The sequence below is a fragment of the Lingula anatina genome, chromosome 2 (genome assembly GCF_051362555.1).
Source record: "Lingula anatina isolate TDL-2025a chromosome 2, LinAna3.0, whole genome shotgun sequence".
Lineage (NCBI taxonomy): Eukaryota > Metazoa > Brachiopoda > Lingulata > Lingulida > Lingulidae > Lingula > Lingula anatina.
The window spans coordinates 22,674,679-22,689,439 of record NC_141768.1 but is presented as its reverse complement, the minus strand read 5'-3'; the positions used below and the strand labels follow the sequence as shown (position 1 = coordinate 22,689,439).

Sequence of the window (14,761 nt, the reverse complement as noted above, 5' to 3'; positions counted from 1 at the left end):
CATGTTTTCACCCTTGTTTTATTGATATTATAATTTAATCCGTTTCAATGATCTGTTTTGTGAATGGCAATGGTGTGCGTATGAATGAAGGTAAATCTCTTCTACAATACAGACCGAATAAAAAAGTTCGAGCGGCATAGGGCCTAATATCTGTTCATGAGTGTGAAAAATGTAACGAACCCCTTTCTTGAAACGACGGACGGTGTCAGAATTTCCAGTTTTAGAATGCCACAGAAATGTTCCTCAATTGTTAAGTGTTCATCATTATCTGAGATAGTGGTTAAACACTACGTATTCATTGCCTTATATTTTATACGATCCATTCCCTTTTCATAGGAGAACGTGTATGTACTAAAAGTCAAAACGGGAAAACGTGACGCCTAGGTGCCAAGGTCACGCACGCGCCTCTTAGCGAGAACGGGATTATTCATACAGCGACACAATTTCTCTGTTTGTTAACTATGGCTGGCAGTAGAGGGGCTACTTTGCTGCTTCGTTGTGCAGCTCCAAAGCCTTTTAAAGTTTCCTATTTCAGCACATCTTCACGTCTTGGGGCACAGAACTATGAACTGGTGGTCGTTGGCTCTGGAGCTGGTGGTTCGGCCATTGCCAGCAAGTTTGGGTCTAAACTGGGCAAAGGGAAAGTTGCCGTCATTGAGCCGTCTGATGTAAGTGCGCAAAAACGTTCACGAGTGAAGTGTAGCTTTTTGTGTGTATTTATTATACGAGCAAAGTCACAGACCGTTTTGGTCGCCTCTGAAGAGTTGAAAAGTAGTAGTTAATTATTAGTAAACAATTGCTTTTTCACGCGCGGCTGTTGCAGTCCCACGCCTGTACTCGGTAAATCACAACGTGCTATGAATACTAAGGTGAACGTGAGGAGAGCGGCATACACCTGATGATGCGTATGCAAGAAATGAAAATAGAAAAAAAAAAATGGAAAGTTATTCCAAGATGCATTCTAATAGTTCGTGTGCTTACTTTATGCCTTTAATTTCACGTAAATTGGTCGACGTGTTTTCCTGAAGAAGATTGTCACAAGGACCTACTTGAAACCAAGCCAGTGCAACTTGGCAATCGTATTAAGTTAGCCTGATGATGTCTTTTCCAGCTTAGCAAATGAACCACTATGGTTGTATGCATGCGTGTGTTGAGGGCGGGGAAGTGGGGGGATCTTCTTTTACGGTCGTATCCACCAAACACTTCCAGCTTGTTTCTTATAGTGAAGTACTTTTGTTATGGAAATGAGAAACTAAAGTACTCATACAAACATCGATAAAAAAGGAAGGCAAACTATATTACTGTGTAACAGATTGCCCGTTTGCGCGTAGTCATGTAAAAATAATCAGAGATGGGGAAAAGTAGATGAATTATAGAACAAAATAAAGATATTCATAACCATGTGATCAGATCACCTCGTTTAATGAGCTTACAAAATAATATGAAACATATTGAAACATAACGGTTCTTTTAATTTACATTAATTAGTAATTGTGTGCGCGTGTGTTTGTGTAGGGGGCAGTCAAAAAATAGGGACAGCGAAGGCTTCTTCTTAGCCCCATGCTTACTGTGCTAACGACTGGCGTGGTTTTGAAAAAATTACACAATTCCCTTACTTAGTTCCTTCGCAAATGTATTATGTTACAGGTTCACTACAATCAAGCCATGTTTACGCTAATTGGAGGAGGGCTGAAAAAAATGGAGAATTCCGCGAGGCCGATGTCGTCTGTGATCCCCGACACCTGTGACTGGTTCAAGGACAAGGCAGTGGAGTTCGACCCCAAGAACGATATTGTAACAACTGCAGCGGGGGATCAGGTCTGGTGTCTCGGTTTAACCTTTTTTTTTATATAAAATAAAACCACATTTTTTTTACCTATTTTAACTTATTTGTTAACCTCAACGCAAATAGGCAAAGGTGGTCGGATGTATAGTAGAAGACGTAAATAATTGACAGCATATGAAAGGGTTGAGTCATTCATTTCACTTCAGTTCATTGAATTTACTCTTTTCTCTTCCAGATCAAGTACCAGTTTCTAGTCGTTGCCATGGGTTTGCAGCTGCATTACGAATATGCAAGTCTTACCATTCTTTGTTTTTTAAATGAAATTGCCACGAATAGAACATATTATTTAAACGTAATTAAATCCAAAAAACCTAGTGCACGTATATATTTATATATATATGTATATATTATTATCTTCTAATACAGATGTTTTTTTTCTCCATGCTTGTATGTAAAAGCCATTAATCTATATTAGATTTCAATTGTGCATTTCTCACTGCAGATTAAAGGTTTACCTGAAGCATTTGACGTTGATCCCTACTTAGTCACCAACTACTCCCCAAAATATGTGTCTCGTACCATCAATGGCATTGAGACATTTAAGGGCGGCAACGCGGTCTTCACGCTACCCAATACGCCCATCAAATGCGCTGGAGCCCCCCAGAAGATAATGTACTTAGCCGAGTCCAAGTGGAAGGAGGTAGGGATCGTTTTCAAACTTTCGAAATATTTTCTTATGAGCCCAATAAAAAGATTTAGCCTGTTTTCAAATGACGTGATATCCATATAATCGCAACAGAGTTGTTTGCTTGTTAACTTGTTTTCGAAAATTCAGCTTTTGGTTTTGGATATTAAAAGTGCGCGTATTATAAAACTCAGATCATTTCTGATTACTTCGGTTGCAGCTGAGAATATTAATCCAAATCACAGCATTTCTAAAGTTTATTTATTTATATTTTATATTATTTTTGTCATCTTTTCATTCAGAACGGAATTAAAAACAAGACTAAATTGATCTACAATACGGCACTTGGCGTCATGTTTAGTGCACCAAAATACGCCAAGGTACTGGAGCAAATATGTAAAGAAAGGTAAGTATCACGATGCTAAATCAAAATTTACCAATTTTTTACTTTTTATGTTAATTATAATTTATTTACGTGTTTTACACTTTTCCTATAGAGGCATAGAGGTAAATTTCAAGAGAAATTTGGTTGAAGTGCGGCCGGATAAGAAGGAGGCAGATTTTATGAAGCTGGATACAGGAGAAACGTATACACTTCCGGTAAGTCAGTCAGTCTCTCTCTCTCTCTCTCTCTCTCCCTCTGACATTATTTTCGTTTTTTGCATGTTTTATTTGACTGTATTCACTTTGAACATAGACACACATCTTTTTCAGTATGATTTCATGCACGTCACCCCTCCTATGACCCCTCCCACAGAGCTCATGAATAGCCCAATAGTGGATCCAACCGGCTATGTGAACGTGAATAAGAACACCCTGCAGCACGTGGTCTACCCGAACATCTTTGCCATTGGAGACTGCACCAATGTTCCAACATCGAAGACTGCAGCCGCCGCAGGTTTCATCATTTTATGCCATTTTTGTTTACCTGTTTTTTTGTTCTGTTGTGACTTTTTGCCGAAGGCATAAATTAATATCTGAATAATAGCTTTGGTTAAAATATGATGACGTAAATATGCAACAAAAATCATACTGAGAAAAATTCAGATTGGTCTTAAGAAGAGCGTGCAAAATGTTCCATTCCAGCAAGTCAGTGCGGTGTGTTGAGGAGAAATATCACAGCGGCAATGAATGGAAAAGAATTAGTACCAAAGGTGGGCATGTTTACTTCGCAGCTGATTTAAATGCAATTAAATGTGGTAAATAATATCCGACGAAGACAAATTAAAGGTACACACCCAAAGTGTTCAAATTTGATTGTTTGTTTCAGTACGACGGATATACGTCCTGTCCATTGGTCACTAGCTACGAAACTTGTGTTATGGCAGAGTTTGGCTTCGACGGTCATCCAATGGAAACATTCCCATTCAACCAAGCTAAGGAAAGACGCACGATGTTACTTACGAAGAAACATGTTCTTCCTGTATGTTACAACCTGATGCTAAAGTAAGGGTCTCCCCCCCCTCTCTCTGTCTTTCTCTTTCTCTCTCTCAGACTTGTCACCGGAATACTGTCATTTAAATATTCCGAAATCAGCCAATTACTTGTGCTCACGATATTTCGATCTTTTGCAGAGGCTGGTGGGAAGGTCCTGCTCCTTTCCGAAAGTTGTTTCACCTCGGATTGACCAAATAGATGGAGCCAGGTTGCTAGCGTTGGACAACAAATATATACACAGCGGCAGCGTTATTGTCATACAGTCTAAATTGTGTTAAAGGGATTTTAAGCAGGATACGGAATATGTAATAAACATTTAATGCATAAACGTGTCCCTAACATAACGACTAAAAATGAATTTTACATAATATCATGAGTGAAAAATTAAAAATATGTCTTCCTTTTAAATGGTTTGTCTATAAGACATATTAGGACACAACCCCTCTAGTAAAATTTCCTGCCAGAACATTTGAGTTGAAAATAGATGCAACCATTTAATTTGGCTGTAGCTGACTGCAAAATGAATGGTCTTTAAAACGTTCATTAAAGTGGCCTATACATATATATTTTGTCGAGAAAGCTATACACTGCGAGGAGCGAGTGAGAAAAGTAGCATGTCTACAATGTAGTGACCATGAAAAAGTGAACACGCACACTCCACCTAACATGGACACCTAAAACGAAACCATAAATTGCAATATTTTTTCATTATGTCAACTATACGTACCATGCAGATGTCGTTATTTTTTCTAAATTGTTCAAGATTTTTAATCATGTCAAATACATGGAATGTGAATGTTTTCTCGTCTTCTGTGAACAATTGCCAATGCTGTCTTGCACACAATTATCGCCTCTTGTTTGTTGTTAGTCATACAAAATGTTGAAAATATATTCTGAAAAAGTCTGTTGTCCAAAGTTCCTGTATTTTGAACGTTGAATGTGATCACTGGTACCGGTACATCCTATCTCACATTGTTCAAATATAAAAGCGGCGATTTATCAGATAAAATTGCTCAATTTTCATTGCATGTTGAATGGGCCTCCTTTTTCATGTTAGCCAATGTCAACTCTCCCGTTTCTGCTCGTTAAAGAAAAAAAAAACTGTATTCAACATCAATTTTCTGGACTTCATTCAGTTTGAAAGAAAGTCATTGCCAACTCTTCCGTATTGAGCCTCTGAACGTCTCCACTAAATTCGATGCATTTTTCCTCTCTAAAATTTGAATTAACTTTTTGTAATTCGTCTTATTTGATTTCATCCCTAATCTGCCGATCCGTCGCCAACTCATTTCAAGTACATGACCCAATGAGGTTATGTACTTGAAATTATGTTATCAGTTGTTTTTCATATCATGTGGGTAATCTTAATGCGAAACATTTGGGGTCTACCATATATATTACCCCATGTTGATTTTTTGTTTGTTTTCTGTATGTTATTTCAAATTTTATGGGCAGCACCTTATCTGTTGACCACTTTTTGAATGTAACCATATTTTTAAAAAGTCGTATTGTAATGCCAACTGAAAATGAGAAAATACATACGACCTCTGAACTAAATCATGTGATAGTGGGTCCTTAAGTTCCCCGTTTGTGTTTATACTATGCGTGACCTCATGGCTGCTTTCTCGAGGACAGCGTCTCTCCTCTGTAAAAATGCCGTACGATCAGAATCATTGGGCAAACTCAACAATTTCTGTACTTCAGCACGTGGGTCAAAAAGTTACCAGCTGGTGGTGGTAGGGTCCGGGGCAGGGGGTGCCGCCATCGCGGCTAGATTTAGCTCCAAGCTCGGCAAGGGGAAAGTCGCCATTATCGAACCTTCAGACGTAAGTTGCTAAATGTTTTGTCTTTTTTATCTGAATAATCATTTAACGCCTCTAAGTAGGTTGAAGTTAACAAACCGTGTTATCAAAAGACGGCACCAAGGTATTCGGTTATTGACATTTGAAGGTCACCCCGAGCGATGTTTTAAGATTATTAGCCTGACAAGTATAATTTATTTTAGCTATTTAGCTAACATTGATGTTAAGAAGACACGTGTCAGTGTGCTTCTGCACAATGTTATGTTTAATGATAATACCAACAATCCTAATGATAGTAGGGCCTACAAATAAATAATGAATGATTCAATTTGACAAATATGAAAAAAATAGACTGCCTCCAACCCCTTATCATTGCTTTCAACGACCGCAGGCCCACTATAATCAAGCCATGTGGACTCTTGTTGGCGGTGGGATCGTAAAGCTTGAGGACACTTACAGGCCCATGGCATCCATCATTCCTAGCACCTGTGACTGGATTAAGGATAGAGCGACTACCTTTCAGCCCGACACCTGTACTGTAAGCACACAGGGCGGGGAGGAGGTAAGCTTGTGAAATAATTAAATATATTTAATATATATGTAGATAGATAGATAAATTGGAATAAAAGAATTGGAGGTTTATGCGGTGTTTATGATTAGTACTTTCTACCATTTAAACGTTGATTTAGATTTATTTTGTCCATGATTTAGAAGATTCTGTTATCAAAATTGAAGAAAATGCTTGGGAATTGTAGTTTTGTTTGTAAATATAGATTTATTTCTTTGGCGTTTACTTTTAGAAATGCGCATGCAGTACCATTGCTGCCATGCCAGCGTAAAATAGTCGAACTCAGTAACAGAGTATTATGATAGAGATTTGTATTCCGATCTGACAAATGATAACAGTCAAAGAAACCTTAACGGTGAACCATTTATTAAGCCAGGCTTCCTTCTCTGGAGAAACACATATAGTAACACAGAAATGTGCCAAAATTGTCACACAATAAAAACTATTTTCCGATTTGTTTTTATTTTATTTTATTTTATTTTATTTATTTTAATTTTATTTATTTTTTTTTTGTTTGTTTGTTTGTTAATACGATGTCATTTTCTTCCAGATAAAGTATGAATATTTGGTTGTAGCGGTGGGGTTACAGCTGAGATACGAAGATGTGAGTGGTATTCGTGTTATGCCAATGTGTATAAATAGTCATGAAGGCCTCAGTAATATACTGAATTCATATAAAAAGACTGACGATGTGTCCAGAAAGTAAAATGAGGTGCTGTACTTTTTAGCGCAACAATCACATTTGTGTGTCTCACATGGACGGTTTTTTACACTGGACCTCCTTTTTATTAATTCTTTTATAACAAAGTCCATGTACAAACCAACTAATAAACTTTGAAACATTGCTGATTTATCCATAACATTGATATCCATTTTCTTACTTTTTTCCTTTCCTTCATTTGTCACTTAAAAATCATTTCCTGTTTGCTTTCAAGATTAAGGGTCTTACTGAAGGTCTAGAAATGGATCCAATGTTGGTCAGCAACTATTCCGCGAAGTACATAACACGCACAATCAACGCCATTGACAAGTTTAAAGGCGGTCAGGCGGTTTTTACGCTGCCAAATACCCCGATCAAATGTCCAGGTGCCCCGCAGAAAATTATGTATCTTGCCGAGTCGAAATGGAAAAAGGTATGTTCAGATTTTTCGTGATAAAATTTTGTTGTCATTTTTTCTTTCTTTCTTTATGCTTTCTTTGTATGAACATTTTCAATTATACCACATTTTCAATTATACCGAGCACTTTCTCGTCCAAGTTCAGTTAATTTTTTTGTGTCATTTGCCTAATAATTGGGGAATAATCCATTATAACATTAGCTGTATGATTTTGTTACAGAATGGTGTAAAGAAAAGTAGCACTATCACTTACAATACTGCTATGGGGGTAATGCTTGGAGCGCCGAAATATGCCGAGGTCCTCAGAGGAGTCTGCGAAAAGAGGTGACGGAGCACAAAATTTTCTACAATTATGTATCCTGTGTTACCAAAACATTTGCTCCATTTATTTATCCTGTGTTACATGAAAGTTTTTTAAGTCCATTTTGTGTAAATGTATATAAAATGTTATGAAAATAAGTAATGAAATTATTAAGGACGTGTGTTAAGATACTTCATGGTATATTACCACTTCATGGGATAAATGCTCTGATTTTACTGTCAAATCGACTTCATAGGATAAAATGCGACTTCATCTCCACATAAGATATTGCCTGCGACTTCATGGGATAATGGTGAAATAGTACCTGTTGTTGGCCCAACGCTATGAGAGAGAACGTTTTTGAAATATTATGTTTTTGTACTGTAAATATTATCCAAAATAGGTAAACTGTACGTTTTAATTCACTTGTATGACTGAATAGGGTTTCTTTAGTGGTATTGGATGCATGTTTTGAGTAATTTTAAAATACACAGGCGTATGTAGGTGAGGATTCAGTATTTCTAAAAATCAGTACATTATGGGACATTATGGTCAGCGTTGAAGAAAAGGGGGTCCAGACCCCCTGGGCCCTCCCTTCCCAGATCCGCTTGATGCATAAAACTAATGGATCAGGTAAACCAGGCTATGAAAACATAATTTACGCATAGGTTACTGGATTATGAGACTAATTTTTCCATGAGGAAAGACACGCGCAAGTGTAATGATTTACGTCTGTCCCTTGGTTTCCGAGATGCTCTGTTCTGGTCCTACACCTGTGAATGTCCATCATGAAGTGATCAATGGTGTCCCCGAAATGTGCCCTTGGCTGGCTCTCATTTGACCCGAAAGTATTATCTGCGGCACAGTCTGCATTTGGAAACCTGTTAATAAGGCGTTCGGAGGGGGGGGGGGGGGGGGGGGGTAGGCCTACTCGTTGTTTAGCAGCCTAACTAACGTAGTTGATCAGCGAGATCAACAGGCTTGTAGATTGATATTTATTCAGAATTGTGGTTGATTGTTATTGTGGTTGATTGTAATTTTTACATCGTAATTTCTGCTATCTACCTTTAGTAGTGGGACTTTGCAGTCCTTTGGGGGGGGGGGGATATATTTTTTATATCGTTGTTACTGGTATCCTCTATCCATTAAAGTGAGGAGCATGAGACGTTGGGGATATTTAAACTTGCCATTAGGGATGTGCACGTGTCCTTCGGATTTTTGGTGACTTTGGTGACCTAGGGGTGGTTGATTATTATCTTTAAATTGTATTTTCTGCTATATACCCATAGGTCTTTAGGTTGAGGAAACTAAAATGTCGGGGTGTGCATAGGCAGGTTTTTTTTTTTTTTTTTTTTTTTTTTTTTTTTTTTTTTTTTTGTGACCTGGGGTGTGGCTGTCCCTGGGGATGGTACACATATATATTACCGTAATTTATTTCATCTCCCCTTAGACCATTCGAATTAGGAACATGAGTCTTTGGTGCATGGGTGGGCTACATTAGTGTGACTTGGGGTGTGGCCGTCCCTAGGGGGTGGAGTGATTATTGGTTTGTCAGGCAATGAAGCTGATTCCATAGATTGCACTTAAGATTCCTTGCAGAGTTGGACCGACCCAGCTAGTACTACATCCTATGTGTGAATCTGATGGCGGTTTTCGAGTTAGGAAGGAAGGGGAAATGTAGAGAAAGCAGCAGACAGTACTAAATAACAGACCTTCAGTCGTATTCTTAAATTTAGGTCAAGTTAATTAAAACCCATTCAAGACCCCATACTCTCAGGAATCCTAGGGTCCAAGTCCCATTGTTCTTTAACATAAAACACACATGTTAATTACTGCTCTTGGGAAATAAACATTTTGTTTTGTGTTAAGACACAACAGCAGTCAAACGCTAGGATTCCTGATAGAGTGTGTGGGGCCTTGAATTAGTTTTTAATTGGATTCCCTGACCTATATTTATGCATATGGCTGGAAGTCCATTTAGTTCTGTATGTGCTTCTGCTGTTCTCTACATTTCTCAAGGACCCTTGAACATTCATTAAAATGACTGGTTCATCAATCTCCGTTTCATGTTCCTTAAAATTTAAGGGTATAGATGGCAGAAATAAAGTTGTGAAAAACAGAATCAATAGTTAACCACCCCCCGGGATAGCCACACCCGAAATATCATACTAACATTCCCGGAAACCTATGCATATCCTCAATGGTAAGCTTATCAGCCCGGAAGGTTTCATGTTCCTAACTGTAATGGCGTAAGGGTAGAAGCACGAATAACGATGTAAAATTTAAAATCAACCTCCCCAGGGACGGCCACACCCAATGTCACAAAAACCCAGAAGGACCCATACACATCCCCAAAGACAGATTTTTCAGTCCCTATAGCCTTACGTTCCCAGCTTTATTGGTCTTAAGGATAGATATAGCAGGAATAACAATGTCAATTAGACTCAACCGCCCCCCCCCCCCAAAAAAAAAAAAAAAAAAAAAAAATCCGAAGTGCCCTTCCACATTCAAAATAGTATGTAGCCACGTTTCATGTTCCTAGCATAAAATCCGATGTAAAAATTAGAATAGACCACCCCCAGGGTCGACCACACCCCAAGTCACAATTGAACTCCGAAGAGCCTTTGCAAATTCCTATAATTATATTATTATTAATCCCCGACGTATCAAGTTCTTAACTATGATGGTTTAGGAAGTAACAATGTGAAATAGATTATGTATGTATATAATGAATTGTCCACCACAGGGAATTAAAGCTTGACCAATGTAAGCGTACCAAGCCGAGACAACCCCGTCCCCATTCCAATTCTACCTCTATAGAACTCCACGCTAGCTATTTATTGACTAAGAAAAAATTCTGGTTACAAAATGCGTTCCGGTTGAAAAATTCGTTTTCACGATTTTCTTTGGTTGCAAAATGCGTTGCAGTTGCAAAATGCGGCTCTACACCAGTTTTATGAATCCCCAGTATTTCATTCTCCCCAACATCTATCTGGACAGTTGACCGTTTCAAATCATTCAGATTTCAGACTTTCCGACCTAAGCGTTTTCATTAAGTATATAGGCCAGGAGGTCAATCTTTTTAAACGACCGAGATATTTTCGAAACATTTATGTTGCATATCAATAGAAAAGCCTATTTTTACAGCTTGTTATTGCAAGTCATAACATTTATGTCATAGTTACAAAAGAGATACTTCTATAACACGAATAATGGAATAGACGGTTTGTTAAAGATATTAATGTACACCTAGTGTGGAGCAAAATTAAAACCTCTCTGCCTAGTAGAGTTCTCTACCTACAGTGGAAAAACATACATTCTTGCTACTGTGTACTAGCCACATCTATAAACCTGCGCCGTCAATCAAACCACACATGGTCAGTTTTATGCCCTAGTTTAAAGGCAGGCAATGTGTTTATTTATATACTTCGTTTGTCTTATACATCTAGTGCCTTAGACCCGCCATGATTCAACGTCCAAATATTGTCAGTTTTTAATCGTCCTGAAATCTGGAAAATCTCAAAATTAAATGGGTAAAACAAAAATCTAGCTTTATGCTTTCCGTCACTGGACCGGAGCTCTTGAAATAAAGTACATCATTTATAGAAGTTAATCTCACGGGTATCTACGAGAACATCTGAAAATAACAGCTTCATTAAACTCCAACGAGATAAAATACGCACTATCATGAGTAATGTTACTCCCCCCCCCCCCCCCACACACACACACACACACACACACACACCCCATTTCAAATACACGCGTCACTCTGGAAATCATGGTCTAGAATGAAACTTCATATCGACCTTTACGCCTAATTTCCACATCCAACCAGAACTGAAACATGTTTGGATACAATGTACCATGAAGTGGTAATATACTACGAAGTCTCCTAAGGGTCCTTATTTTTTAACCAATGAAGTCGCCTTCTATCATGAAGTAGTAATTCTTATCCTATGAAGTGGTTATATACCATGAAGTATCTTAACAGACGTGTTTTATCCCCCATGCATGTGCGTTCTATACATACTGATATACAGGGAATAGTCTTGTAAATATATATTTTTTCTCATTCAAGAGGGATACAAGTCAATTTTAAAACAAACCTGGTTGAAGTAAATCCTGAGAAGAAAGAAGCTGTTTTCATGAAACTAGAGACTGGTGAAACATATGTTCAACCGGTATATGCCTTCTCTCTCTTTCCTTCTCTCTGCAAAGGTATTCTTTAAAAGGTTGCGATCCTTTTACAGTCTTTTCTTCATCCCATTTGTGTCATTTCACCTTTAAAAACACAGGTCTGTTTTTGATTAAGCGAGTTTTGGTATTGATTATCATTAAATAACCTGCCACATGTTTAAAGTATTAGAAAATAGTGAAAGCGAGATTATATGCACACAACGGTCAATCAAAGCGATGTAAGGCAAGCCATTCCTGTCAGGACGACTAGAGCTCAGAAAATAATCTTGAACAAGAGTTTGTATACAGTGTTATGAATGTATAAATACGGTAAACCTGGCATTTAGGTAATTTATCGAGAAGTGATATCAAAGTCTTTCAAAGTATTTTGCGCCAAGAAATATTCCTTAAATTTCAGTACGACTTTATGCACGTGACCCCACCCATGTCAACACCAACTGAACTGAAGAGCAGCCCATTGGTGAACGCTGGCGGCTTTCTTACTGTCGATAAGTACACGTTACAGCACTCCCAGTACCCTAATGTCTTTGGGATCGGAGACTGCACTGATGTTCCCACCCCAAAGACTGCAGCCGCTGTAGGTTGGTGAATAGAATCTGTTTTTAAAATTTTTTCAGTAGCCTGCTTTATGGTCAATCAGTATTCTCGATTTTCAAGTAATTGATTGATTTACTAGTTTTATTTATTTATTTATTGGTTTTATTCATTTATTTATTTCTACAAACTGAAAGAGTTTCCTATACAGTGCCTTACTGATAAGTGGTGGACTTGCACAGAGAAAGCTTTTATTTAGCTCACTTATGATGGAAAGGAATCTATTCCACGAGGCAATTAACTGAATTCTGAAAATTTCCAAGCTTACTAAAGAGTCTAGTTTTCATACCGTTCTAGCATCCCAGTGTGGAATCGTGGCTGAAAACTTAGCTGCAGTGATGAAGGGAGGGACGCTTACCCGAAAGGTGGGATACTGGACTTGTTTTACATATTAAATGATTTATCATTTTTATTCATTTTTATTATTCATTACTTAAGTAATGAATGAATGAATAATGAATAATAAATATGAATGATAGAATTTACTCGACATTGGAGATATATACTCAAAGTAGGACTTATCATCAAAAATAAAAATGTTGAAATTGGCAAAACAGTAATAACATTTTTTTCATATTTTTCATTATTTATTGCGTTTTTTATTGAAAATGGCATCAGTCTCTAATGACTGCATGGTAACGGGTGAGGGGGACAGTTTTGGCAAAGACGAGTTCTCAAATTCGAAAATGAATTTCTTTTCATGGCAACCATGAATGCATGTTTTTTTAAATAAGCAGTCAAAATACTTTTGTTAGCTAATTCGTTTGTAAAATAAATTTTATGTTTTTTTATGAAAACGAGTCAAATGTTACACCTTTTGAGGCGTCTTTCTGAGAACCAAAACTGCCCCCTTTCTCCTCGGTAACTCAAACCGATTACTTTGTCTTAGTTCTGGATATTAATCACGTCTTTTTGTGTTGTCCAGTATGATGGGTACACGGCATGTCCACTAGTGACCAGCTACAACACCTGCATCATGGCCGAGTTCGCCTTTGAGGGCGTTCCCATGGAAACATTCCCTATCGACCAAGGCAAAGAACGCCAATCTATGTACTGGGTGAAACTACACATCTTGCCGAGAGTATATAACTTGATGACAAAGTAAATATATTTCTTTTTAAATCATTTATACCCATTTTAAAAACTCACACTCAAACTCATTGATTCACAGGGATAAAACAGTATCATCTATTCTCTTTGTATTTTCAGAGGCTGGTGGAGCGGACCTGCCCCTGTGAGGAAGATATTTCATTTGGGTCTATCAAAACAAGAATAATATGGCCACGTTCACATTGATTTTAACAAAACAAGCTTAGTCTTTAGAAAATGCACCCGATTCTTCCCCATCCCCACCTCCAAATTAAGCCCAATCTTTTCCCAACACAGTGCATTATTCATTGTGCCAGTGGCTTGAATACTTAGGGCGATAGTGCGGTTACAGAGCAGGCAATGGTAATCAAACGCTCCTTGACATTGGAGACTTAACGATTTCTGTTTAGGCCAGCGTGACAGGAATGGTAGTTTTAGGAATGGAAGTCCTGTAAAAAAGTAATGGGGAACTGACTGACACCTGTTTATCGTATTTTATCTGAAAGGTGTGTTAGCTGCACATAAAAAGGGGCAGTAGATATCTCTTCTCTAGCACAACGGCTGTGAAACCTATTTGGAGCTACGACTTCGATACTAATTGGAGGACGACTTTGAAATCTAGGAATGCGATGAATTTTATAGATGGGCAACAATGTGTCTTGGACTTATGGTAAAGATGAGGTCCAAACTACCGCATAAGCTACTTAATAGGCCTATGTGGCGGCAGCAATGGCGTGAAGCACAAGATATATTAAAAACACCTAACATCATTTTATAAACTTGAAACCTGACAAAAAATCTCAAAACTCTCTGAAACTGAATAGGTAAGGCCTTGCAGGTCTTTTTGCAAGAGGTAGGGGTCATCTAATAAGGTAAAAAGGGTCCATCAATTCACATGAACTTAAAATGTTTATTACAGTCGCCCATTGTTTGATAACACAGTTTAAATGCAAGTTCTGATGAGGGAGAATTAGATCATTCGTAAACCCTGTTGCATCAGCAATAAATCACAGCTATTTTATTGGAAATGGAATGGAGGAGGAGTCAACCTTCTCCGTGTCTTTATATTATGAATGTTTTGATTTAACACGGAGTCGGTTTGTGTCAGAAATATGAGACAAATCTGGATGTTACCCGTGTATTAGTACGTCTAGAATTCAATGTTTTATGGTCGTGTCTTTGGT

At 37.9% G+C, this 14,761-nt stretch overlaps 2 protein-coding genes across 2 annotated transcripts; both read left to right on the top strand.

Moving 5' to 3' along the window:
- Nucleotides 1-398: 398 nt before the first annotated feature.
- On the top strand, nt 399-4,812 carry LOC106174519 (sulfide:quinone oxidoreductase, mitochondrial). The gene is made up of 10 exons (XM_013556118.2): nt 399-668; nt 1,648-1,818; nt 2,022-2,075; nt 2,289-2,486; nt 2,774-2,877; nt 2,969-3,071; nt 3,186-3,369; nt 3,558-3,625; nt 3,742-3,917; nt 4,046-4,812. Exons 1-10 carry the CDS (start codon nt 462-464, stop codon nt 4,104-4,106), a joined length of 1,326 nt encoding a protein of 441 aa, XP_013411572.2. The 5' UTR covers nt 399-461; the 3' UTR covers nt 4,107-4,812.
- A 678-nt stretch (nt 4,813-5,490) lies between these two features.
- LOC106174571 (sulfide:quinone oxidoreductase, mitochondrial) lies at nt 5,491-14,605 on the top strand. Its single transcript, XM_013556188.3, has 10 exons — nt 5,491-5,734; nt 6,102-6,272; nt 6,829-6,882; nt 7,214-7,411; nt 7,617-7,720; nt 11,776-11,878; nt 12,292-12,475; nt 12,786-12,853; nt 13,414-13,589; nt 13,698-14,605. Exons 1-10 carry the CDS (start codon nt 5,510-5,512, stop codon nt 13,762-13,764), a joined length of 1,350 nt encoding a protein of 449 aa, XP_013411642.2. The 5' UTR covers nt 5,491-5,509; the 3' UTR covers nt 13,765-14,605.
- Nucleotides 14,606-14,761: the final 156 nt, after the last annotated feature.

Excerpts from the sequence above, each read along its gene's own strand:
- LOC106174519 (XM_013556118.2), top strand. The coding sequence starts at position 462 with ATGGCTGGCAGTAGAGGGGCTACTTTGCTGCTTCGTTGTGCAGCTCCA. Across the intron at positions 2,076-2,288 it reads TGCAGCTGCATTACGAATAT|ATTAAAGGTTTACCTGAAGC; the intron begins GCAAGTCTTACC and ends TTCTCACTGCAG. Across the intron at positions 3,072-3,185 it reads GAGAAACGTATACACTTCCG|TATGATTTCATGCACGTCAC; the intron begins GTAAGTCAGTCA and ends CATCTTTTTCAG.
- LOC106174571 (XM_013556188.3), top strand. The coding sequence starts at position 5,510 with ATGCGTGACCTCATGGCTGCTTTCTCGAGGACAGCGTCTCTCCTCTGT. Across the intron at positions 6,883-7,213 it reads TACAGCTGAGATACGAAGAT|ATTAAGGGTCTTACTGAAGG; the intron begins GTGAGTGGTATT and ends TTTGCTTTCAAG. Across the intron at positions 7,412-7,616 it reads CCGAGTCGAAATGGAAAAAG|AATGGTGTAAAGAAAAGTAG; the intron begins GTATGTTCAGAT and ends ATTTTGTTACAG.